At 42.5% G+C, this 25413-nt stretch overlaps 3 protein-coding genes and 1 pseudogene across 8 annotated transcripts; 1 reads left to right on the top strand and 3 right to left on the bottom strand.

Moving 5' to 3' along the window:
• LOC105954294 (uncharacterized) lies at nt 1–3113 on the bottom strand. The gene is given in 13 exon segments (XM_088827284.1): nt 1–108; nt 269–457; nt 460–487; nt 601–761; nt 764–1003; nt 1248–1376; nt 1514–1645; nt 1762–1962; nt 2040–2181; nt 2268–2475; nt 2596–2750; nt 2848–2876; nt 2970–3113. Coding segments are annotated over 13 exon segments (1788 nt in total). The 3' UTR covers nt 1–78.
• A 369-nt stretch (nt 3114–3482) lies between these two features.
• LOC105954300 (histidine kinase CKI1) lies at nt 3483–9210 on the top strand. 5 transcript variants are annotated; one of them, XM_088826770.1, is made up of 9 exons: nt 3483–4015; nt 4258–4350; nt 4464–4666; nt 5433–5486; nt 5592–5828; nt 5913–6590; nt 6679–7632; nt 7708–8769; nt 8859–9210. In XM_088826770.1, exons 3-9 carry the CDS (start codon nt 4571–4573, stop codon nt 9069–9071), a joined length of 3294 nt encoding a protein of 1097 aa, XP_088682896.1. In that variant the 5' UTR covers nt 3483–4015; nt 4258–4350; nt 4464–4570; the 3' UTR covers nt 9072–9210. The 5 variants fall into 5 exon arrangements, with proteins under 5 accessions (XP_088682896.1, XP_088682897.1, XP_088682898.1 ...); XM_088826771.1 differs by having other exon boundaries at nt 3689–4015; nt 4258–4313; nt 4436–4666; XM_088826772.1 differs by having other exon boundaries at nt 3999–4015; nt 4258–4684.
• On the bottom strand, nt 9087–23616 carry LOC105976994 (DNA replication licensing factor MCM7-like; annotated as a pseudogene). The gene is made up of 14 exons (XR_016034859.1): nt 23468–23616; nt 13097–13156; nt 12831–13014; nt 12280–12458; nt 12070–12181; nt 11895–11985; nt 11630–11772; nt 11037–11214; nt 10714–10905; nt 10451–10622; nt 10106–10309; nt 9853–10018; nt 9540–9761; nt 9087–9436 (listed from the first exon to the last, which is right to left on the bottom strand). The product of XR_016034859.1 is annotated as a DNA replication licensing factor MCM7-like (transcript).
• On the bottom strand, nt 19979–21539 carry LOC148766415 (uncharacterized). The gene is made up of 2 exons (XM_088827106.1): nt 20968–21539; nt 19979–20877 (listed from the first exon to the last, which is right to left on the bottom strand). The coding sequence occupies exons 1-2, from the start codon at nt 21451–21453 to the stop codon at nt 20092–20094; spliced, it is 1272 nt and encodes a 423-aa protein (XP_088683232.1). The 5' UTR covers nt 21454–21539; the 3' UTR covers nt 19979–20091.
• Nucleotides 23617–25413: the final 1797 nt, after the last annotated feature.

The raw sequence follows: 25413 nt of genomic DNA, 5'->3' as shown, positions 1-25413 counted from the left end.
AAAAGAAAATAGAAAAAAACAAATGTTGATTATGTTTATCTTCATCACTTCATATCCTTACTTATCTTCGGTTTAATGCTAAGTGTGTGTTGGATCTAAAAACGGAACCTATACATGTAACAAAAAAAATAATTTCAACTCGGGGATCTAAATTAAATTAACTTTTAAAATTTCTTGCGAATGAAACTGAAGCCTTATATATAAGCAGACATCAAACATAGCAAATTCAAGTGAGAAATCGAGAAAGGTGTTTCAGAATTGATCCCACCTTCAAAACCGCAGCTCGAAATAAATCTGGACAATAATTGATAGCTGAAGCAACTCAAAATCCTCCAGCACTATATCCACAGCCAGCCAATTTAGTTTCTTGCACAACCTCTCTTTCGATAAGAAACTTAGCAGAAGATATGTAATCCTTCACAGAGTTAAGTTTCTTCGTTCTCCTTCCATCATGGTGCACCATTTTCTACCGCCACCACCTCCACCCCTGGAAATTAATGAGTCAGTAATCAAAAGAATTTGTAGTTCAGGGTATTTTTTCGAAGCCAAAAAAAAGTCTGACTGAAAAAAAAACGGAGAAAAAAACAGATGAACGACAACCTGACATCAGCATAAGCAATCACCCAACCACGATCAAGAAGGCTTTTCATCTCATTTCGCCACCTTTTGTCGAGTACTTCACCATAAGCACCATGCCCATGCAGTAAGCCAGGATTTTCACCATTTGTTTTCCCGTGTCGGGAATATAGTCTGGTGAGAGAGAAATCAGAGCCCCATCATACGAAGGGACCTCATATTCTTCACAGGCATAGTATTCAGAGAGATCATTCCATGTGCTTTCGTCTGCAGCACTGTGTTCGGAAAGGTTATTGGGTATCCGACTATTGCTTCTCGAAGATGCCGATCCATACAAAACCCGTGTTCTTTCATAGAGCAGATTTTGCTGTTGGACAATAGTCCATTGTCCACTCAGTAATACATAGTCAACTACTGCGTCAGGCATCTGTAATATAAGAGGAAAATGTATTCTAGTGATGTCTTAAATAAAAAGTCCCATACTTGGACACCGCATCATATCCTTCTTGCTAATGGAAACATGTTATAACCGATGCTATGCAACTAAACAACTATCCAGTATGCAATAATCATAATTCACCACAACTCACAACCCTATTCAAGCATATGATGAATCTCGCCAGACCACCTAATTCTAGGAAGAATTGACAAAAGCAAGAATCTTTACATACCACAGGTGATGTTATTGTAAAGCGCATGGTTGAAGAATTGAAGTCATAATTTGGTCCTGGAAATATTTGGGATACATGATCTGGAAGAGGCAATTTCTGCAGATTGAAATCTTTAAGATGAGCTCCTACCTGCCAAAACCATTGTTCAGAAAACATTGCAGACACTGTATAGTCATAACATAAACGGAAAACGATAATTGGAAGTAGAAGGAAATGGACCGGGAATTAATTTGGTATGTATCTAAATGGTCAGAAGGCTGCATTACCTTGTCATTACTTAGAGGCAAAGAAACAGAGTACAGCCCATATTTTTGTCTGTCCTTTACAATAAGTAGCAAATGTGAGTGACAGAAGTCAATATCTTCAATGGTCAACAGTTGGTCATTGGCAAAAACATTCTGCAGAAGATAAGATAAGAAGCAGAAGAAGAGTATGGATCAACTAAGAAATCTACATATGTCCAGAATGTATCGGATCATGCATAGGTATCTAATAATTACACAAGTGTGCTAACCTCCCAATTCCTTGGGATACACGAAGAAGTAACAGGACTACGTAAAAGGTAATGGTGATCAACAGGTTGACCCTGTATAGCGGCATCCGTAAATAGGTAGAGGTATCCTTGATGATGCTCAACAATGCAATGTGTGTTCGGCTCACATTGCCAGACAAGAGTCAGTGCGGATAATGGATCGGCTGCATTTATTAGATAGACCTAATAGTGGGTCACTAACGAAATTCCCAGTTCAAAAATCGAGTATTTAATGGGGGGAAACATTCTTGTGAGCATACCTTCGATGATTGAGTTGAAAATATGTTTACGGTCAAATACTGGAAGTCTTTAGTATGTCTTGCACTCAGATGAACATTTTCTTGAGGTTCCTCCAAAATCAATACATCCTCGTCATTTGAACCAATCATGCTACAATAGATCCTGGGAAGAAGCAAATCTCAAATTTATTTGTAGGTCCAATAGAATCAGATACAGATATTGTGAAGGACAAAATTAGCCATACCAACCTAAAGGGTCTCTTTTTATTATCCGTGACTACGTAAAGTAGTGCCTGCCCATCTTTAGCCCAAGCTATATTGGATACCCGGTCGGCTTGGGGCTTGCTACAAAGGGACCCAAAATTCAAGTCTCGAACAGATAATTTGAAGTAATCATTATCCTTGTCGTACATAGTGTACGCAAGATATCGGTGATCAGGTGAAACTTCTGATAGTTCTTCATAAGCGTAACATGTTTACGAAAAAAATAAAAAAAAATGTAAATTTAGAGAAAAATGACGAAGTCAATTTGAAGTAGTAAAAGGTGAAAATCCAAGTTTACAACGACAATTGGTACCTCCAAATCTTTCAGCTTCTTGATTGTAATCAAGCAGCTTTTGCTCGATTTTCTTTCCTGATGTGAAATCAAAACCAGATGAAGGAGATTTATTGGAAATGAACTCTTCATTTAACTTTGCTAATCTCCGACATATACTGTATATTGCTTCCCTTCTTCAACTCGCCTATAGTATAACGTGCACTGACCAGAAATAAAAGTACAGGACACGAAAAATTAACAAAAAAATAACCGCCCTTCCTTCATCCTAACTCAGGAGCTATTTTCTTCTGAAGAATTAGCTTTCATTATTGAACCCATGACTCAAATAACAGAAAAATCAACAAAAATAATTGCAGTAACAATAATTGACAGAGGCGGGGCACTGAAATTACCAAGGACCCCAGCGGAGGGGAGGGGTGGCGAGTTCGGCGGCGAGGCGGGAGGCAATCTCCGATCACAGCCTCAGTGTACTTCTCCTCCTGCTCCATGTACACGTCCATGTGCCGCATCGCCACCTTGTCATTCAGCTGCGACATCCAGTTGTACTCGTCTTCCCAGGGAGAAATTCACCGGCTTCTTCGGGGGTTTCGGCGGCGACGGCGGGGCGGTAGTTGGCTGGGGCCTTGTTGAATGATGAAGCGGTGCCGGCGGACGACGGTGAGCAGGTGGCGCATAGCAATTAGTGTTCGGAAAGCAGATTTAGGGCAACCGTAATTGAATAAACAGCAAGAATTTACATTTGGCCTTCTGCAAATGTCCATTGGAGGGTTTAATTAGAACGAACATGTACTGCAGTTTACACACAAAATCAGAGAAAATATGAAACGATGTCGTCTTATTATTAAATTCCAAATATGAGTAAATAATTAAAATAAATATGATAAAAAATAATTAAAATCCACAATTCATTTCATTTCTCAATTCTCTCTCCAAACCTCTCTGAAGATAAACAAACCCCCGCCATTAAAATGGTTATGAAGAAAAAAAACCGGCCTTCATTCTTCGCGGTTTTGGTCCAGGACTACATCAACAAGCTCGTAACTCATTCTATTTTTTCACACAGCCACCACCAAATTATATTAATTTTGTCAAAAAAAAAAAAAAAAAAATCTTTTTTCGCAAGTTCCGCCTGCTTTTGTGCGAAAATGTGGATTTAATTGGCCTGAAAATGCAAAGTTGAGAACCAGCTGTGGAGAAATTTGGGATGTGAAAATCGAGGAATTCAACGAGTACAAATACTTCACTGTGGGCTGGCGTAAGTTTGTCATAGATGCAGAACTCAGGAGAGATAAATTTTTGGTGTTCTGGTTCAATATTAATTCTTCCATATTTGATGTTTCGATTTTTGGAATTGGGGGTTTGGAGAGGGGCATTTCTGTCCAGAATAATATCTCCATTACAGAGGATGAACTGGATGATGATGATGCCCTAGCTCCAGGTATTTATATATTTAATTTAAGCATTTTATTTTGATAAAGAAATGTCTTTTTATTCAAAGGTTTTAGATAAATTTTATGTAATTCTTCTGAAACAAAAAAAAAAAGTACTGCATAATATTTATCATAATTGTTAACTGTTGTTAATTGAAACTAATTAAGCTTTTAAGTTTTAAAATTTGCATCATATTAATATTAATTCGTTGCTTACCTTATTATGCTCGATCATGTGCGGGAAACGAAGCTGGAAACGGTCCGCGGTTCGATTTGCTTCTCAAGAAACATCACACTTCAAGGCTGGTCATTAAATTTTTGAACGAAGCCGATCGATGATCTCGTTAGCTATTTTACGTTATTATTATTAGTTTAATTATTCGTACATTATTAATCGCTTAATTTTCTTTGAATTTGTTGAACTCTAGCAACTTCGAAAATATTTTGTTGTGGCAGCTGGCTTACTGGGGAAAAACGCCGTGATTCTGGAATATCCTCCGGACAAGCGTCGTTGGACGGTTACACTGCACCGCTACACGAATGTTAAAAAGTTTAGGATCGACATGTCGAGGGGGTGGGGTAGATTCAGACGAGCAAATGGTCTCGTCTGCGGGAAAACTTACTCGTTTCAGTACATTAAGGATAGGAATGTCGTCGAGGTTAAGCCATTCCGTTAAGTATGAATTATTTACATTAATTTCGTGTTTTTTTTTTTTCTGTATTTTGTATTTTCTTTTAAATAAATAAATATTACTAGACGAATACACGAGTGCAGCATAGAATAAACTTCACCATCTTCTTTCATTAAAAACTATATATGCTCCACATTTCTTACCTTGAAGAGAAGATTTTTTACTATGTAATATTCTTGATGGCATTAATTACCAATAATTAAAAAATTAAGGTAAATTCCCATATTAATTAATTTTTAGACAAATAAAATCCCAAACCTACATTGTTTTCCTAAAGAAAAAGATCCCATGTAAAAGTGTTGTAATATCTTTATCTACACAAATAATATTGTAGGAAAATTCAAAGCCACATTCGAAGAGATGTTTATGTATTAAACTGCAGATAATATAAATATATATCAAATAAATAAAATTTAAATACTTTCTATCTCCTTCCATCTCTTCCCCTTCACTGCTCAATCTTTAACATTACACACGCAGTGAAGAACAGTAAGAATTATTATCTTTTGGATATTATTAATTTATTTTTATTTTATTTTTTTGGTCAGAAAGAAATAAAGAAGAATCTTATACTTACATGCAGTCATGAATGAATGATGTTTGATACAAGTTGATGATTATTATTTATCTGCAATTTTATTTAATCCTCCATTTTTAGCATCTTTTGATTTATTTATTTAATCCCATAAGAATTATTATATTTTTGGATATTATTATTAATTTTTTTTTTCAGATGAAACGAAGCTCGTGTATCGTGTTGCGTCCGGTTTGTTTTCTCATGGTGCTGGTATGTGTTTAATTCAATTTTTTTTTTTTTTTTTAAAGAAAGTGCAAATGTTTAACTTTAATCAGTTAAAAAATTTATATGAATTGCTAATTTTGCTTGCTGCAGGTACTTATGGTGCTTTCTCTATCTGGTTTACTGATCCCATTATGGATCATTAGAGTTACTAAAATCGAGAACGAAGTAAAAGTTACCGCCAAAAAAACGAATCAGGAATTAATTTCCGGTATTCGAAAAACCGCCACGTTGTTTTCTCCTATTAATGCATCAGCCATCAACTTAGTTCGAGTATTAACCTCGTCTCTCGAGGAGCACGATTTCCAATTTTCCAAAATTGAGTCGAAGGTAAGTAATTAAGTGGCGCGAATTTGGCTTCGAGAACTTATTTAATTTTTCGGGATCTATTTTTTTATTGATCATTTAATGCAGGTTGCTTCGACGCTGTTTCAAGCGTTATCCACAGTACCGTATCTATCGCAGATTTCTTACATTGGATTAGACGGCCTATTCTTCGCTTACTATACTCAAGAAAATCAAATTTACGCAATGTACTCAAATTCGACATTTTCCGATGCGAAGAACTACTCTTGGTACATCCAATCGGTGAATCGTGACAGTGGAAAACTATACGGTGAAGCAATTAAGTCACCTCCGTTTGATGTAGTAAACTCGACCTATTTTCAAGAAGCGTCGAGTAATAAAAACGGATACGCCTCGGTCGGTACTTCATGGGGAGATACTCAGAATATTCTTCTTCTTAGTACCGTAAGTATATACGGAAAAGGGGTCGTTTCTTTAGGATATCCAATGCAATCACTAATCGATTTCTTGATTAATGAGATAAGATTTTACGATGGGAGCTTTTATTTGGCTTCTAAAAGGGATGGGAGTGTTCTAGCTCAAGGGATTCCAAACACTCGTATGATCTTAGCTGGCGATCGAGTGGCGTTTCAGTTATTAAGCGAAGATGATTATGGAGTTAGTGAAGTTGGAAATCTCACGTGCCAATCAAATGATGACAGCACATCAAGAAACTATGTAGTGAGCTTTTCGGGTAAAGAGTATGTGATTAATTGTTCACCACTCGACATCGCCGGACTCCCTTTGGTAAGTTTCGTTTCATTTCGAACGAAAAAAAAAAAAAAGATTCTTGATTTATTTTTTCATAATTTTTTTTTTCCGATTTTTTTTTAAGGTATATGCATTGGCTATGCCACACGAGGGACTTTCGAGCTTAGTACACAAGAACATAAAATTGGCATTCGTTATGTTAATGCTAATGATTGGCGTTGTGGTTATTACGATATTAACGTTCGTGTATCTAATTGTCGAAGCTGCGAGAAGAGAGATGCATCTATGTGGGGCCCTCATAAGTCAAATGGAAGCAACTCAACAATCGGAGCGAAAGAGCATGAACAAGAGCTTAGCTTTCGCAAGTGCAAGCCATGATATACGTGCTTCTTTAGCAGGGATAAACGGTCTGATAGAAATATGCCGGAATGAAGTTTCGAAGCGCGACCCACTGAGATCGGAAATACCCGCGAATCTACTGCAAATGGAATCTTGCACTAGGGATCTTTTGGGAATCTTGAACTCGATTCTCGATACGAGTAAGATAGAGGCCGGAAAAATGCAGCTTGATGAGGAAGAGTTCGACTTGGAGAAACTGATGGAAGATGTGGTTGATTTGTACCACCCTGTGGGTACGAAGAAGGGCGTAGACGTAATTTTGGACCCGTTTGACGGCTCGGTCACGAAATTTTCTCGTGTGAGAGGTGATAGAGGGAAGCTGAAACAGATTTTGAGCAACTTGTTGAGCAATGCTGTGAAGTTTACGTCGAACGGGCATGTGGTGGTTCGAGTTTGGGCTAAAAAACCGAGTCTTGAGAGCGGGATTATTTCTTCGAACCGAAGCAACTCGATGAGCTGTCTTTTGTGCTTGTTCAAGATCCAAAGAGCGTATAATGAATCGGAAGCTACTCAAAGGGAAACAAATAACCGCACGGAGTTTGTTTTTGAGGTGAACGATACGGGAAAAGGGATTCCGAAAGAGAAGCAAAAATCGGTTTTTGAAAACTACGTACAAGTCAAAGAAACTGCACTCGGTCAAGAAGGCACCGGTTTGGGGCTAGGCATCGTTCAATCTCTGGTAAAGCATACTGTAATAACTGTTTTTTTTTTTTGTCTTTTTTGTTTTTTCTTGATTGATGATGGTGATGTGTAGGTTCGTTTAATGGGCGGGGAGATAGGAATAGTGGATAAAGAAGCGGGCGAGAGAGGGACTTGCTTCCGGTTCAACGCATTTTTCGAGACGGATAGTAATTCTTCTCCGAGTGCTGATATCGAGTCTATTGGTCATGACTCGTTTCGCCACTCGGGTACTAATTTACGTACCCACAGCCCGAAAAATGACGGCTCACAAGTCCTGCTCTTGATTGATAGTCCCGAAAGAAGCACTCTCTTGCAAGATTTCATGCACAGAATCGGGATTAAAGTACACGTTGTGAAGCAGTACGAACAACTCTCTCCGTCTTTGAAGAGGATCAAGCGGAAGCTGAATTTATCCAACTACAGCTCTTCGGGAAAATCCACTACTTCTAGTGCACGTTCGAAAAAGGAGTTCCCCTTGAGTGCTCTAGAAGGAACGGACGACGTTTTACCTAATCCTCGGCCTGGGTTTTCGGGCTTTGTTTTGATTGTGATCGACACGAGTGTGGGCCCGTTTAGGGAGATAAGTAGGGCTGTGGCTGAATTTAGAAGGGACTTGAGTGAAAACTGTTGCAGTAGAGTTGTTTGGCTTGATAGTTTACAAGGGCTTGATGAGGATAATCTGCCACCGTTGGATTTAGTCATTTCGAAGCCGTTTCACGGGTCCCGCTTATATCGGACTATTGGGCTTTTACCTGAATTTGGGGGGCTGCCGCCCCCAAGAAGGGGAGAAGCTTCACACAGTGTTGAAAACGTTCGACGCGGAAATGATGTTGCTAGTTCGGATGGGGGGGCAAGTAAGAGTTCTGTGAAGGGATCAAAGTGTGAGATTGAGGAAGTTGGAGGAGCAAACAGCAAAAAGAAGCCGTTAATGGGGAGGAAAATACTCGTGGCGGACGATGATCCGATCGGTCGAAAGATTGCTACTTTTGTGGGTGTGCAGCTTGGTGCAAGTATATTTCCATGTGAAAACGGAGAAGAAGCTTGGAAACTAGTCTGCAAGAGTCTAGACGAAGGGAAGCATGTTGGAGCTTCGAAGAGTTCACTCCCTTTCGATTGTATACTAATGGACTGTGAGGTAAAATCAAACGATCCGATCTTTTTTTTTTTCAATATTACTTTCTTCAACAGTTTATTGTATATTTCGATGTGTGTATTATTTGGCAGATGCCGATGATGAATGGAGTCGAAGCAACAGCAAAAATCAGAAAAGCAGAGGAAAGTTACGGTGTTCGTATACCAATCATCGCACTAACTGCACACAAGAAGGGGCAAGAGATCGATAATATGATTCAGGCTGGAGTCGACGGTTACTTAACCAAACCACTCAACAAGGATGTTTTCTTGAAAACTATTTCTGAAATTATTTGCAATGTATGACATTTTGTAAACATGTTTTCTTTTGTACTCTTATCCAATAGAAGCTTTTTTTTTTTTTTTTTTTTTTTTTTTTATAACATGACATGAGAAAATCTTCATAAATATTGGTTTATATAAGAGGAAACAAGCTCTGCTCAAATCCGTATACAACTGGGGCTTTTAGCCGAGCCTAACGCGTTCATTAAAAACATCTAAACAAATCATTTTGTCTTAAGGTTGTCACATTTGACATTCTAACAGTGATAATGTTAAACTTGTTACTAAGCATCGATGAAACGGATGTCCAACGTATTTGGATGGATCTGCCACACGTTTAAGGCTGCGTATTCCTCCAAGCACTCTTTCAGATGGGCTTCACTGTATCCCTGTTGACAGAAATTAAAGCAATACATCAATCACCGTATTATTAGCAAACTCGAACAACTTTTTCAAAGTTGATTTAAATATAATTTATTCGTCGTTTTGTACCTTTCTTGAAATCTAGTTCAGGGCATGGGCATAGCTGACATCCACCTTGTTGGATCTTGCAGCTTCGTCGCGTAGGATAGAATAAATATCAGAAATTGCGTCGAGACCAGACTTGTGACGGTCGTCAGAGTACAGTGAGAACTTGGACATTTGCATTAACCTAAGTGACTCGTCCACGTCACTCTGAGCAACTTGGTGGGAGAATCTGAGTCTCGCCAAAGCCTGAAAAAGATTAATATCGATTAGTAATCAATTGCTTCTCTGTCAAAGAAGAATAATAGTCAATAGGATATTAATTAATATAAGCACTTACAGCAGATATCCTAAGAATGCTAAGTAGAGTTCTGACAGCTGTGTAAGAGTGAGGGGCATTTGATTTCGCCTCTTCCTGCCGTATACTAGAATAAGCACTTGCTATATATTCCTCCAACTCCCTTGGAACAACTGGAGACAGTTTTCTTGCAGCAGAAATATACGCCCTAGAATTCATGACAACAGTTTATCAGATCATGCAAAATCATTCACCAAGTTATTCAGAAAGTAAAATCTTTGAGGTAAGATTTTACCTAAGAACAGAAGGTTCGAGTGGAGTAAACCCGAGGTCTGGAGATTCCTTCATCTGGTGGACATGGAGAACGTGGCGAGCCATTTCAAGATCAGTATCCATATCTGCTCGGTCGAGAATCAACCACAGGAGATCAAACCTTGAGAGAAGAGCAGGTGGCAGATTAATATTCTCAGCCGGTGTTCTCCTTAGATCATATCTCCCCCTTGATTTATAAAATAAAAGTAAAAAAATGAATATTAGAAGTCATCAAACTTAGCATTAGGAAGAACTGAACAGGTAAATAGCGATAAAGTGAATGTCTTTGTATTTCAAAACGAAAACCGAGAGTTTGTGAATTTTGTACCAGGCTGGATTAGCGGCAGCAAGTATAGCAGTCCGTGCATTCAAAGAAGTGGTGATGCCAGCTTTAGCAATGCTAACAGTTTGCTGCTCCATTACTACATGTATTGACGTGCGATCTGATTCGTCCATTTTGTAAACTCGTCGATTGCACAGATGCCCATATCCGCCAGTACCTGACACAACTGATTGGACAGTGATGCTTGTAGATTCACCTTTAATGAAAGAAAGGTAAAAATTGGATGGGACTCGTGCAAGCACTCTTACCAGAGCCCCTCCTTCCAAGACCATCTCGTTTGTCACTGGATCCTTTTGAACAGCTGCAGTGAGACCAACTCCACTACTTCCTTTCCCAGTCGTATACACACCTCGTGGTGCAACGTTGATTATATGTTTGAGAAGTTGACTTTTTGCAACTCCTGGATCACCCATCAGACATACGTGTAGGCCTCCTCTAATCTACATGATGATACAAGGGTAGTTATTACCTTAAACATGGTACAAACGCGTAGAATTTCATAAAAAAAAAAAATGGATCCTCTACATGTTAGATTATCGTGCTTATATATTATCCAAGCCATTGAACTCACCTTCATTCCATCCTTTAACTTTCGGTGTGGAGCACCAACTAGTAGGAGGAGAAGGGCCTTCTTAACATCTTCATGCCCAAAAATTTCTGGGGCCAATGAGCGTGACAATTTGTTGTAGATATCACCATCCTCGGCAAAGCGAGCAATTTTCTCTTCCTCGTCATCTCTAAGTTCATATCTGCGCTTAATATAACCAATTAGGTCCACTGCAAATCTATTCATCCCAACTTAATATTCTTACATCAGATGATAAGCAGAAGAGTATGCCCAATACATGAGAAAAAAAAAACGCGCAACTACTGAATTTGAGGATGGTTCTCTTAATAAACTCACAAGTCGAAAAGTATGAAAAATATATAGGATTCACTACAATGTCAGTTAAAATCTGAACCAATCGTCTCATACTCCTAAGCCAACCAAATGAAGAATAACTGAAGCATCAAATTATTGTTTCATAAATTTCCTCTCGGTTAAGGTAAGATGGTATGAAATGGGTTCCTGAATGTTTTACATGCCAGCAGACTTCATTTAAGAATTTATATATTATTCCATACAATATTTAATGTACCAAATATTGAAGCAAAACTACGTACTGTTCATATTTCTTCTTGAAATGGGTGACAGACATGGCTTACAAGTAAGTGTCTGCGATTAAGCCAGCTCTCATAGCCCTAAATCCAGTGTACGGCATTGGAAGAAATATCCCTGACACGTCAACAATGTCGCCAGGAGACACCTGCAGTACATGACATTAAGACACTTGATTAAACCTTACACATATATCGAAGTCCAAGTACCATACAACAGAGCAACTATAAGTACACTTGTTGATAGGCTCTAAAAACATGTATAACTAACCTTCCTTGTGAGCTCTCCCCTGAAATGAACAGTCATTGCTCGAGGAATGTGACCTTTGGGAACATGCTCAGCTAGTTCTTGAAGTTTAGCCCGAAAACAATGTTTATGTTACAAAAAATAAACTCTTGCATTTTATAGAAAATCGTCAAGATAAACCATTGGCATATCACAAACCTCCTGAAACTTCAAAAACTTAGACGCTCTCAGCTGGGCAATGAGGTTCCCTTTAGCATGATTTACTCTACATTGTTCCGATGGGCAATCAAATATATCCGAGCAGTTACCTCCTGTATCACATGTAATAGTAGGTACGTTTATCATTAAGCCCATGAATATTGACCATACTAAGAATAAATAAAAGTTAGGCGGAGAGCAAGTACGGAACATGATAGATTTCAAATCCACACTCTTCACATGTATAGACAGCAACCTGCATCAGAGGTTTGACGTCTGAGCAACGTGCCACAATGCCAGATATCCTCACAAGCTGCCCGATGTTCGAAGCTTTGACCTCCCTAAGCGTGTAGGGCCGCCCTTTTGGAGATGCTTTAATATAAACTTCATTGGTTCCACAAACACAGACATTGTTAGGGACACTTCACTTTCGTCATTAGATCCCACACAAAAATAAATAAAAAGAGTTTATTTCTCTACTTCCATTTCGGGTTTTTTTTTTCCCTATTTCAACAACAAACTTTTGCCACGCTAGATCATGAAACATTGAAAAATAATCGAGATATGACACTAACAGTGGAAACAATATTATGAATTAAATTGACCCCATTTTTTGTGTATGTTTTTCCATCACTTCTTATGCTATAAGCCTCTAATTTGCATCAAAAAGGTACACTATAAGCATCAAAACCTACTAAACAGAATTGTCGTGCAATTGACAAGATCAGTAAAAAAATCAAAGTAACTTAAGTAATAAATTCAAGCTGCATTTCATCACGGATCTTACTATAATCTGCGGATCAGAACCGCCAGCATTTTCAGTCGATTCCAGAAGCACCTCCGTTGGCTCCGGCAGTAGCCTATCAATCGCATTAGCAAATATTCCAATGTACCTCCGCGTATTTTCAGTTACTCGCCTCAGAAATTCCTCATCCAAGTCTTTATACTATTTTCCCCTCAAAACCCAAAATCAGATCTATACCTAAATTAGATAAGATAAAACAGAAATGAGACTTGACGAGATTTACATTAAGCAAGTCTTCGAGCTCGATCTGGATGGCCTTTGTTTTACGATTAGCTACATCTTGCTGGAAGTACAAGGAACACGAGATGAATTCATTTATTTGTTCTGATACGGGCCATTATGGAAAGATTAAATAACCTTAAGCCCACAATGGTAGGCCCATGGTAACTTAGCCCAGTAAGGTGGAAGAGGTCGTTAGGTCGTACGACCTCAGCGACGAAATGGGGCACTTTAGCCCGCAGGCCCAGTACCAGCTCGGGGTAAAATGAGCCCAGGATAATTGGAGGCCCAAAACGTGTGACTTGAGAGTAGAATGAAACCCTAAAAAGGAAACCTTGGAGGCCAAGGTTTCCTCATCTATAAATAGAAGGATCTTCAAACACACAAAAAAGGTTAATCACTATTTTTACACCATATACTCTTTTTTTTCCTATTTCCGATCACTGACTTGATCGTCGGAGCTTTCCCGCCGGGAACCCCCCCCAGCGTTGCAGGTATTCTCACCGGAGTTCAGACCAAGCTGCCTTGAGGAAGACGTAAGCCTTACGAACCAAATCAAGTGGCTCCGTCTGTGGGAAAGATCTAGAAATCTTGGAAACAACTTCCGGGAGAACATCAGATCTACCCCCGGAAGTCCAGATCTGAGCTATCAACGTAGAGAACAATGGAAGAAGGAGATATCACTGCCCGGAATTTGCAGAAGGATTTGGATGCAGTGGCTCGCGGTACACCGACTGATCCATCGCCTGTTCAGAAGGATAAGTTGGGGTGTAGCTTCCTTACACCCGAAAAGGAGGGTCGGATCCCTTTCATCTCAAGCAGCCCCTCTTTTGAGTTCCAGGATGGCGAAGCTGCTCCAAAAAGGCCAGCCACAACCCCAGCTCAGACCCCCAATGAGCGTACATATACCCGGGACGAGGTGGAAACCATGATCACCGCAGCCATCCGAAACTACACGCAAAATCTACCTCAAGACAACCGACTCAGAAGAGATCCCAGATGCTCTCCGATCGAAGGGCGAGCTGAGGACGAATGCGATAGCTATTCGGAGAATCGAGGAGGCAATAGTCATGGCGTCAGAACAGAAGTTGACAGCTTAAGACGCGATATAGATGAGTTGAAGGCCCTGCGAAGTGGGCCAACGCAAGATCTCGTGGGATCTAGCCCTTTCGCTAGGCATCTCGATAGCGACCCTATACCGGCTAACTACCGACCAATCTTATTTGAGTACAACGGCACGTCCGATCCAGCCGAACACTTGAGTCGGTTTAACAACACTGCATCACTCCACCAGCTCACAGAAGGGGTGAAGTGCCGTGCCTTTGTCACCACTCTAGCAGGACCAGCTCAAGCCTGGTTCGGTCTGCTCCCTGCCGGAACCATCCGATCTTTTGAACAACTTGCCAAAGCTTTAATGAACCAGTTCGCTAGCTCGAAGAAGTGCAAAAAGACCTCCCTGTCGCTATTCAGCGTTCGTCAGAAGGAGAAAGAAAGCCTCAGAAACTATATTAAACGATTCACTTCGGCCACCTTAGAAGTCCCCACTACTAGTGACGAGGTGCTCATGGCAGCCCTTTCGCAAGGCTTGAGAGATGATGAGTTTTTCCGAGCTTTGGCGCTGGAACCTTCGCCTAATTTTGACAATCTCCTAGAGAGGGCGTCTAGGTTCATTAACCTAGAAGAAGCCCGGCAGCAGAAAGTGGAAGAATCTCACCAACCCGCGAATGCGCGAGTCAACGAAGTAAAACGGGTCAAAGAACCACTGTTACCTCGAAGGGACGCCAATACCCCCGGCCGAAGTATCGTCTCGGACGCTAAGGGATCACGATACCAATCATATCAGCCCCTTACGGCTCCTCTGTCCCAGGTGTTGTGCGCGATCGAGAAGAGAGTTGATCTGCGGTGGCCTCGAACCGCTCGCGGAGCCCCCCGTCGAGATCCGACATTGGGTACTTTTTGCCGTTTTCATAACGAATACGGACATACGACCGACGACTGCGCACATCTGAAAGACGAAGTGGAACGTCTCATCAGAGATAACAAGATCGGGGATTTTGTGAAGATAGATTCACCTCGGGGACAAAAGCGTGAAGCCCAGTTCGGGAACCCGCCACGAGCACCGCCCCCACCGCCAGCGCCGAAAAGAGGGTACATTCAGATGATTTCAGGGGGTCCTACGGGAGGAGATACTCACCGGGCTAGGAGACGTCATCTCGGTAGCCTAAAAAATAATCATGAAGTTTGCCAAATCTCTACACCGAAGTATCGTCAATATCCCACTATCTCGTTCGGTCCTGAAGATGAAGCAGACCTAGATGATTTTCACTGTGACCCTCTCCTCATCACGATTAACGTGGGAGGATACGACGTCGCTCGCGCCTTCGTTGATCCCGGAAGTTCGGTGGACGTCATATCTTACGAGTGCTTCCTACAAATGGAGCTTGACCTCCCGGTTTTCCCCGTCACCACACCGATATTTGGGTTCACAGGAGGGTCCCTGACGCCGATTGGACAAGTTAAAATCCCTGTCACTATAGGAACTCCACCTCGAACACGCACTCAAACTGTCAATTTTGTCATCGTTGAAGGGTCGCCGACCTCGTATAACATCGTGATAGGACGACCAATGTTACATACCTTTCGGGCGGTCCCTTCGACCATTCATCAAAAGCTCAAGTTCCCAGTTGATGGGATGGTGGGAGAGGTCAGGGGCGACCAAACCCAATCGAGATCGTGTTATGTCGAAATGGTTAAGATAGCAGAGAAAGGCCGACGCGATACCCTCACCAAAGAAGATTTGGGAGACGAGAAGCGTCCCCGAGTTGACCCAGAGGATAAAGTTAATCATGTACAACCTATGGACGAATTGATGACGATCGACCTCGTCCCAGGTATGATGAAACAAACCCGGATCAGTAAGGATCTAGAACCACCTCTCCGAGACGAGTTGATAGCATTATTACGGTCTAATGAAGACATCTTTGCTTGGCAACCAAGTGACTTGACCGGTATATCGCCGCGAACTGCTGTACACAGGCTCAATTTACGGCCTGAGTGCAGGCCTGTCAAGCAAAAACGGCGACACTTCGGTATCGAAAAAGACTAAATCATACAGAAGGAAGTGCAGCGACTTCTGGAAATCGGGCATATCCGAGAAATCCAGTTCCCCACATGGCTGTCCAATGCGGTGTTAGTACAGAAAGCCAATGGCCAATGGCGAATGTGTATCGATTTCAGGGACTTAAACAAGGCTTGCCCAAATGACGATTATCCCTTACCTCGCATAGATCAGCTTGTAGATGCCATCGCTGGATGCGAGCTACTTAGTATGATGGATGCCTCGCAGGGATACCACCAAATTCAGCTAGACGAAAAGGACCAGCCAGCAGTAAGTTTTGTCACCGCCACGGGGACTTACTGTTACGTGGTGATGCCTTTCGGCCTGAAAAATGCAGGAGCCACGTATCAGCGATTGATGGATAGGATGTTTCGGGCCCAACTCGGGCGCAACATTGAGGTCTATGTTGATGACATGTTAGTTAAAAGCAAAAGGCGTTCTACGCATCTCGCAGACCTAGCTGAGACCTTTGCAACCCTTCGTCTATATGGAATGAAATTGAACCCTGCTAAGTGTGCATTTGCAGTGCAAGCTGGAAAATTCCTAGGATACATTGTTAATCGGGAAGGCATTAAGGTAAACCAAGATAAAGTTGAGGCCGTACTTCAGATGACACCCCCTCGTTCCATCAAGGAAGTCCAGTCCTTGGCAGGAAAGGTTGTAGCCCTAGCTCGGTTTATATCGCGGATGGCTGATAAAAGCCTACCTTTCTTCAAAGTACTGAGGAAAACAGCTCAGTTCGAATGGACCACCGAATGCCAGCTCGCATTCGAAGCACTAAAACGGTCCCTCACTTGCCTGCCAATTCTTAGCACCCCTGAGAAGGGTGAAACCCTGTTTGTATACTTGTCGGTGGGAGATGAGTCCATCAGTTCGGTTTTGTTTAAGGAAGTTAGTAATCAACAAAGACCGATCTATTATACTAGTAAGATCCTCACTACGTCGGAAAGCAAATATTCTGAAGTCGAAAAAATAGCGTACGCGCTGGTCCTCACTACGCGACGACTCCGGCCTTACTTCCTGTCGCATACCATGGTAATTCGTACAAGCTTACCCCTTCGGCAGACCCTAGGTCAACCTACCGCATCAGGACGAATTGTTAAATGGGCCATCGAGCTAGGACAGTATGAGATTCAGTATCAACCCCGTACCTCGGTCAAAGGACAGGCGCTGGCAGATTTCATCCGAGAAACCACCAGGATACCCATCGAAAAGGAGTGGAAAATTTATGTGGATGGTTCATCTACAACCACGGGAGCAGGGGCAGGGATAATAGTTATTGATCCCACTGGAACGGAAGTCGAGTTTGCCGTTAGGTTACCTCGGGTTTCCAATAATGAAGCAGAGTATGAAGCCTTTATCCGAGGTATGGAGATCGCTCAAGAGCTCGGAGCGCGAGTGGTGCGAATATACTCCGACTCTCAATTGGTAATACACCAACTCGAAGGGGACTACGAAATAAAAAACGATAGAATGAAGAGTTATGTAAATAAAGCCCGAGCTGTGCAAGAAACTTTTGAAGTCTGTACCATGCATCAAATTCCGAGAAACGACAACCAGCGAGCTGACTTCCTCGCTAAAGTCGGGTCGTCAGTCGTCGATTGTATTGAAAGAAAGATCACTATCCTTATTGCCCCTACCCCAACACCGGGCATAATGGTAATAGACGAAGAGCCCGATTGGAGAACGCCTTTGTTCAAATACTTCAGAGGAGAGCGAGCTGGCACCAAGAGAGAGCAGCACCGCTTGGCATATAAGGCAAGGCACTTTTACATACGGCATGGGACATTATATAAAAGGAACTTCACCACAGTAGATGCAAGGTGTTTGGGAAAGCAGGAGATAAAGCATGTTCTGGATGAAGTACATCGAGGTGGTTGTGGTGAGCATGGAGGAGCTCGGGCCCTCATGCAGAAATTACATCGGGCCGGATATTACTGGCCTGGCATGAAGAAGGACACGCACCGATATGTTCAACACTGCGTACAATGCCAAAAATATGCCTCGCTCATCCACAAGCCGGGGGAGGAAATGACCATCATGAGTGCTCCATGCCCTTTCGCCCAATGGGGAATCGATCTGGTGGGGCCATTCCCTCAAACCACTGGCCGAAAAAAGTTCATCATTGTTGCGGTAGACTACTTTACCAAGTGGGTTGAAGCCGAGGCCTTATCGAAAATCTCAGAAGACGAGGTCATGCACTTCATTTGGAAAAATATCTGCTGTCGGTTTGGCCTACCTCGAAGCCTTGTATCGGACAACGGCACTCAGTTCAACGGCAAGAAAATTCGAGCGTGGTGCGAAGAGATGAAAATTGCACAAAAATTTGTAGCAGTAGCGCACCCCCAGGCAAATGGACAAGTGGAGTCCGTAAACCGGACCATTGTCAATGGGTTGAAAAAAAGGTTAGACGAGCTAGGTGGAAGCTGGGTAGACGAGTTGCCCTCCGTCCTCTGGTCTTACCGGACCACAACCAAAGCAGCTACTGGCGAAACACCGTTCCGGTTAACCTATGGAACTGAAGCAGTTATACCGGTCGAAGTGGCAATGGACACGCTCCGCATCGCCGCATTTGACGAAGTAACAAACGATGATGCTTTAAGATCACAGCTGGACGAAGTTTTCGATCTCCGGGAAACGGCGTATTTGCACATGGAAAGAAGTAAAAACTTGATCAAAGCTCGGTATGATCAGGGGGTGCGGTCCCGCTCATTCCAGATCGGAGACCTCGTCTTGCGACGAGCTGACGCGCTAAAACACACGGGAAAGTTGGAGGCTAATTGGGAAGGACCATACACAGTCACCAGGTGTTTGGCCGGCGGAGGGTATGAGTTGGCAGACATCGACGGGAAGCCGTTACCTCGGGCTTGGAACATAATACATCTGAAACGCTTCTTCGCGTAAAAAAAAAAAAAAAAAAAAAAAAAAAAAAGGGGAAGCAGGTAGTCAGTAAGATTGAGACACACCTTGTACGTATAAAAGACCATTAATAAACATCCATTTTCCGACCTGGGCTAGGCCCCGTGGTTTTTTCTCTCCTTATCTGGAGGGTTTCCACGTTAAAAAAGTACTTGTGTTATTTACTTAAGTTATACCTGTGGCGTTAAATCGCGTGTTTCATTGTGGCGTTAACTCGCGTGTTTTACTGTGGCGTTAACTCGCGTGTTTCATTGTGGCGTTAAATCGCGTGTTTTACTGTGGCGTTAACTCGCGTGTTTCATTGTGGCGTTAAATCGCGTGTTCCATTGTGGCGTTAACTCGCGTGTTCCATTGTGGCGTTAACTCGCGTGTTTCATTGTGGCGTTAACTCGCGTGTTTCATTGTGGCGTTAACTCGCGTGTTTCATTGTGGCGTTAAATCGCGTGTTTTACTGTGGCGTTAACTCGCGTGTTTTACTGTGGCGTTAACTCGCGTGTTTCATTGTGGCGTTAACTCGCGTGTTTCATCGTGGCGTTAACTCGCGTGTTTTACTGTGGCGTTAACTCGCGTGTTTTACTGTGGCGTTAACTCGCGTGTTTCATTGTGGCGTTAACTCGCGTGTTTCATCGTGGCGTTGACTCGCGTGTTTCATTGTGGCGTTAACTCGCGTATTCGTAAGCAAAATATTAAGATTGGGTACTAAGTTAAAATATAGGAGTGGTACAAGATTGAACTGATGGATAAGCTTAAGGAATAAACACTACTGAAGATCAGTGGGGATATTGACAGACTAAGTCTGAAGTCCAAAACGACACAGACATAAAAGCGAATAAAGACATTTCAAGCATATGGAAAAACGGAGAAATTGTTAAGGATACATGGCAAAAGGAAATAAAGAGAGTAATGTTTAAAAATACATAACCAAAATACAAGCAAGAAAATGGCTAAGTTTTTGGCAGTCTTCACTTCGGGACCGCCGCGTCTGTTTCAACTCGATTCTCAGCATCCGGAGGAGGCGATGAGACGAGGTCCGACTGCGCATCGTTTGGAAGGGTTACTGTCCTAAGGGTCTCAATGTCCCCGACGAAGTCAGTAATGGCCCCTTGACGGGAGAACTCTTCAACGAGGCCCTGGTAAACCGGCCTCCACCATTCCAAATTGGGATCTTCATTAACATCCCCCTCAAAACCCGGAATCACGTCATCGGGGAGGTCCTCAGCCAGTTCATTTTCCACCAACGGGAACTCGATGCCCGCACCACCCAACCTCTTCCGAACAGCCGCAACCGCCGATGAGAAGAAGAAACGAGCCAAACCCGAAGCCTCCCGAGTGAAAGTAGTTGAACGCCATAACCGGTGAAAGAAGCGACGAACGAACTCCTCGATGAAGCGAAGACCCTCAGGCGACCCCGGGAACAACCTTTGTCCCTCCTTCACCCCTTCGGTGAAATTAGTGGAAGCCTGTACTCCGGCTGCAAACAGCTCGTTAGAAAGTCCCTTAGCTTTCTCCTCTAAGTTGGCATTGTGGGATACAAGGGAGTCCTTTTCAGCCTCAAGAATCTTCTCCCTCTCCGTCAGCCTCTTCACTTCGGCAAATAGCCCCTCTTTCGACGACTCTGACATCGCCAAACTCTCCTTCAGACCTCGAACTTCTTTTCGTAGTTGAGTCACTTCTTTTCTTTGGTTGTCGTACGCCTCGCGCGAGACGTCGTCCCATCCCAAAGGACCCGAGAAAGCGATGGCAAATTGCTGCATACATAAGAAATTCAAACAAAGTTAACCCTGAATAAGGAGCATGAAACTAAGGAATTGGTTCGCATAATCCGAAATAAGACAAACCTGCGTAATGTTGTGAAGAAGTAGCTCGAGACGGTCGCCTTTACTCATCTGCCCGAAATGGGCAATGTCGGTGGGAAAGGCCAAAGACCGACATGCGGCAATGGCATTCTCCGCGTTTTCGCAGAGATGAAGTCCAAAACCGGCAGGCAAGGACGATCCAGCCGCCCCAAGGGCCAGGTCAGTTCTCCGCTTCTTCGGAGCAGTTTCTTTTTCCACCGTTTCTTCGGTTGAAGGAGGAGGTGGCGACGAGGCCAGAACTATGGCAGAGGACCGCCGGGGAGGTTCAGAATCCTCAGTACGTGGTCCACCTCGGGCGCGAGGAGGCGCGGCGTTTTTCTTGGAAGGCCTGGGTCTTAAAGATCCCTCCTCCGAGGAGTGCTTTTCAGGTTCAGCGACCAGAGGGCGCTGGAACTCGAATGCTTCGAACCCAGGCTCCGGCTCGGATGGACGAGTAGCCGGTTTGTCACCTCGGAACATCCTCTTCATCCTTAAATCTGTCCACAAAATTGGAAAAATAGGATAAGTAAATGAGGCGCAGAACAAATAGACACGGAACTAATGAGACGACGAAAATACGCATCCGAGATAACACAATAAACCGGGATAAAGACATGTATCGCAACCAAACCCACCTAAATCTTCCCGAGTTAGGGAGTACGTGCCGTTGTCGTGAAAATAGAAGTGGCGAAGCATCGGCGGAAAGCTGGTGAGGCTATCCGGGACGCCGTAGCTCGGTTGAAAGTGGGATATCATTTTTAATAAACATTCATCAATCGCCAAAGGTTTCCCCCTTTTCTTCTCGGGCAGGGTGGCGAGCCAAGGACACAAATAGGGGGTGTCAACAGGGTTCCTGGCAAAGAAATAGTGACCTTGCCACCCATCGGTTTTGTTAGGTGGCATCAGTATTTTGAAACCCGGACGGGCCGAGATGGAGATATGGAAGGGACTCGAATTCTTTAAAACCATGACGCTCCGAAAGCGAGCTGGTGTGGGAGTCACCCCCGACCAGGCGCACAGCATGCGAAATCCGGTCATGATTATTATAGCGTGAGGGTGGAATTGGTTGAGGGATACATTACATAGTTGGGCAATTTCAGAGAACCAAGGCGAGATGGGGAAAGAAAGACCAAAGTAGAACTGCTCGGAAAACCAAGTACTAAAGCCTAAAGGAGGGTTTAGAGGGCGATCATCTCGCGAAGGCAGAATTAACTCGACATCGGTAGGGAGGCCTATGTCACGAACTAAGTTAGCTAGATCTACTTCGCTTAAGGTACTAGGTCCCCACTGGTCATCCGGATCCCGTCCTTCAGATAAGGAAGGAGAACCACTCCTCGCAGAAGACGAAATCTCTTTTCTGCCCCTCTTCTTGGGCCGTTCTAAGAGTTTGCCCGAGGGGGAGAAGTAGGGTCCTTCCTCCGACGAAGAAGAAATAGAAAAGGCGGGGTTTCCACCCCCTTCCCCGGAAGGCACTTTTTGGCCGAAGGGGTCAGGAGAGTGGGCAGACATTATCGAATTGAAGAACAAGGCAGGAGTAATAAGAGATGGGGGAGAGAAGCAGTACCTTGACCGGGGAAAGGAGTAGGCTTGAGGAGAAGGAAATTCTGTCTCAGAGAATAAAATCACCAGAAAGCAAATGGGAGGAAGAACGTGTAGGGGGAAAGGAAAAAAATTTTTACAAGTTAGACAAGCTGGGTATTTATAGGGAAGGAGATGAAAGGAAATTAAATCCCAGCCACCCATTCGGACGAACAGGATCGAAAGCAGGCCGCCTTGAACTCAGCGCAAAAAGCGCCGATTGAAATCCCCTCATTATGACCTGGGGCACTCGAATCGACCGCATTGATTGATAGGACGGCCAGAGGCGGGACGCACGTTTCCCCATCAAAAGTAGCAGTTAAAAACGAGCTATTACTTCGCACCGCATACTCCATACTTATCAAACGAAATAACACAAAGTCTTTTCGTCCGATAATTAAGGAGTAGGGGGGAGTAGTTGATACGGGCCATTATGGAAAGATTAAATAACCTTAAGCCCAAAATGGTAGGCCCATGGTAACTTAGCCCAGTAAGGTGGAAGAGGTCGTTAGGTCGTACGACCTCAGCGACGAAATGGGGCACTTTAGCCCGCAGGCCCAGTACCAGCTCGGGGTAAAACGAGCCCAGGATAATTGGAGGCCCAAAACGTGTGACTTGAGAGTAGAATGAAACCCTAAAAAGGAAACCTTGGAGGCCAAGGTTTCCTCATCTATAAATAGAAGGATCTTCAAACACACAAAAAAGGTTAATCACTATTTTTACACCATATACTCTTTTTTTTCCTATTTCCGATCACTGACTTGATCGTCGGAGCTTTCCCGCCGGGAACCCCCCCCGGCGTTGCAGGTATTCTCACCGGAGTTCAGACCAAGCTGCCTTGAGGAAGACGTAAGCCTTACGAACCAAATCATGTTCAATTTTTATTAGGCTTAGGACCAAAACAAAATTAGTTGGGAAAACTTACAAGGATGTCCATGTATTTGGCCTCGCCGTTTGCATCACCAAAATTTTCGAGGAAATCTCTCGCGATTTCTGCTTCCAGGAAATTCCAAAATAATGAGTAAATTAAGTACGGATACGGATTCAAACACACAAACATATACACTATAGTTCGAGAACATGAATGAGCATCAAGAACGTGCACAAAAACACTCGCTAGAAGAGATATGCACATAAGTAAAAGTACAAAAGCATGCACGAAAGTACTCACGCAAAAGTGCATTCGCAAAAAGGATCATGATAACACAAACTACAATCCTAGGACATTAATACAAATCAACAAACATGCATAAGCACACTCGCTCAAATGGACATGCACAAACGTATATGTAAAAAAACATGTGCGAAAGTGCATTCGCAACAACGTTCTTAAAAACACGAACTACAATACTAGGACTTTAATACGCATCAACAAACAACAGCAAAAACACTAGATAAAAAAGATACAGTGGTGTGTAGAAATAAAACTCTACGTTTACGTGGATTTTTTTTCGGATTAATTTATATTTCTATATTAATTGGTGGATTTGGTATCTTATAGGAACAAATTGAAAAGCAGGTGTCCATGAAGCAAAAATGATCAAAGAGTAAGAAAAGAGTTGCAATTAGGAAAATAAAATCAAATTAGAAGAGAGAATCCCCGAACATCTTTGGTAGTGTCCACGAAGTCGAGCTTAACTTTCTCATTCCGACTCCCAAATCAACTGGTTCCGACAGCATTGGAAAGCTATTTCAGCTGGCTACAATTCCTGCCTAATGGAAAAATTCCAAATTCGGACTCGAACATGATCAAAATTGGATTCCAAAAGCGATCATGAAAATACGTACTATAGATTGAGGACATGAATGCGCATCAAGAAACGTGCATAAAAACACTCGCTGGAAGAGATACGCACATAAGTAGAAGTACAAAAGCATGCACAAAAGTACTCACGCAAAAGTGGATTCGCAAAAAGGATCATGAAAACACAAACTACAATCCTAGGATATTAATACAAATCAACAAACATGCATAAGCATTCTGGCTCAAATGGACATGCACAAACGTACATGTAAAAAAACATGCGCAAAAGTGCATTCGCATCAATGTTATTAAAAACACGAACTACAATACTAGGACTTTAATACGCATCAACAAACAACATAAAAAACACAAGATTAAAAAGATACAGTGGAGTGTAGAAATAAAACTCTAAGTTTACGGGTTACGTGGATTTTTTTTCGGATTAATTAATATTTCTATATTAATTGATGGATTTGGTATCTTATAGCTACAAATAGAAAATTAGGTGTCCAGGAAGCAAAAAAGATCAAAGAGAAAGAAAAGAGTTGCAATTAGGAAAATAAAATCAAATTAGAAGAGAGAATCCCCGAACATCTTTGGTAGTGTTCACGAGGTCGAGCATAACTTTCTCATCCGGACTCCCAAATCAACTGGTTCCGGCAGCAATGGAAAGCTATTTCAGCTGGCTACAATTCCTGTCTAATGGAAAAATTCCAAATTCGGACTCGAACATGGTCAAAATTGGATTCCAAAAGCGATCATGATAATACGTACTATAGATCGGGAACATGAATGCGCATCAAGAAACGTGCACAAAAACACTCGCTAGAAGAGATACGCACATAAGTAAAAGTACAAAAGCATGCACAAAAGTACTCACGCAAAAGTGGATTCGCAAAAAGGATCATGAAAACACAAACTACAATCCTAGGACATTAATACAAATCAACAAACATGCATAAGCATACTGGCTCAAATGGACATGCACAAACGTACATGTAAAAAAACATGCGCAAAAGTGCATTCGCCACAACGTTCTTAAAAATATGAACTACAATACTAGGACTTTAATACGCATCAACAAACAACAGCAAAAACAATAGATAAAAAAGATACAACGGAGTGTA

Source organism: Erythranthe guttata, chromosome 12 (genome assembly GCF_056151865.1).
Source record: "Erythranthe guttata isolate IM_541 chromosome 12, IM_541, whole genome shotgun sequence".
Taxonomy (NCBI): Eukaryota; Viridiplantae; Streptophyta; class Magnoliopsida; order Lamiales; family Phrymaceae; genus Erythranthe; species Erythranthe guttata.
This window is presented reverse-complemented; position numbering and strand designations above follow the sequence as displayed.

Bases quoted from the DNA above. Each gene is read 5' to 3' on its own strand.
- LOC148766415 (XM_088827106.1), bottom strand. From the start codon at position 21,453: ATGAAGAGGATGTTCCGAGGTGACAAACCGGCTACTCGTCCATCCGAG. The intron at 20,878-20,967 runs GTTTGTCTTATT...TTATGTATGCAG, and splicing joins TTCTTCACAACATTACGCAG to CAATTTGCCATCGCTTTCTC.
- LOC105954300 (XM_088826768.1), top strand. From the start codon at position 4,241: ATGTGCGGGAAACGAAGCTGGAAACGGTCCGCGGTTCGATTTGCTTCT. The intron at 6,591-6,678 runs GTAAGTTTCGTT...TTTTTTTTTAAG, and splicing joins ACATCGCCGGACTCCCTTTG to GTATATGCATTGGCTATGCC. The intron at 7,633-7,707 runs GTAAAGCATACT...GGTGATGTGTAG, and splicing joins TAGGCATCGTTCAATCTCTG to GTTCGTTTAATGGGCGGGGA.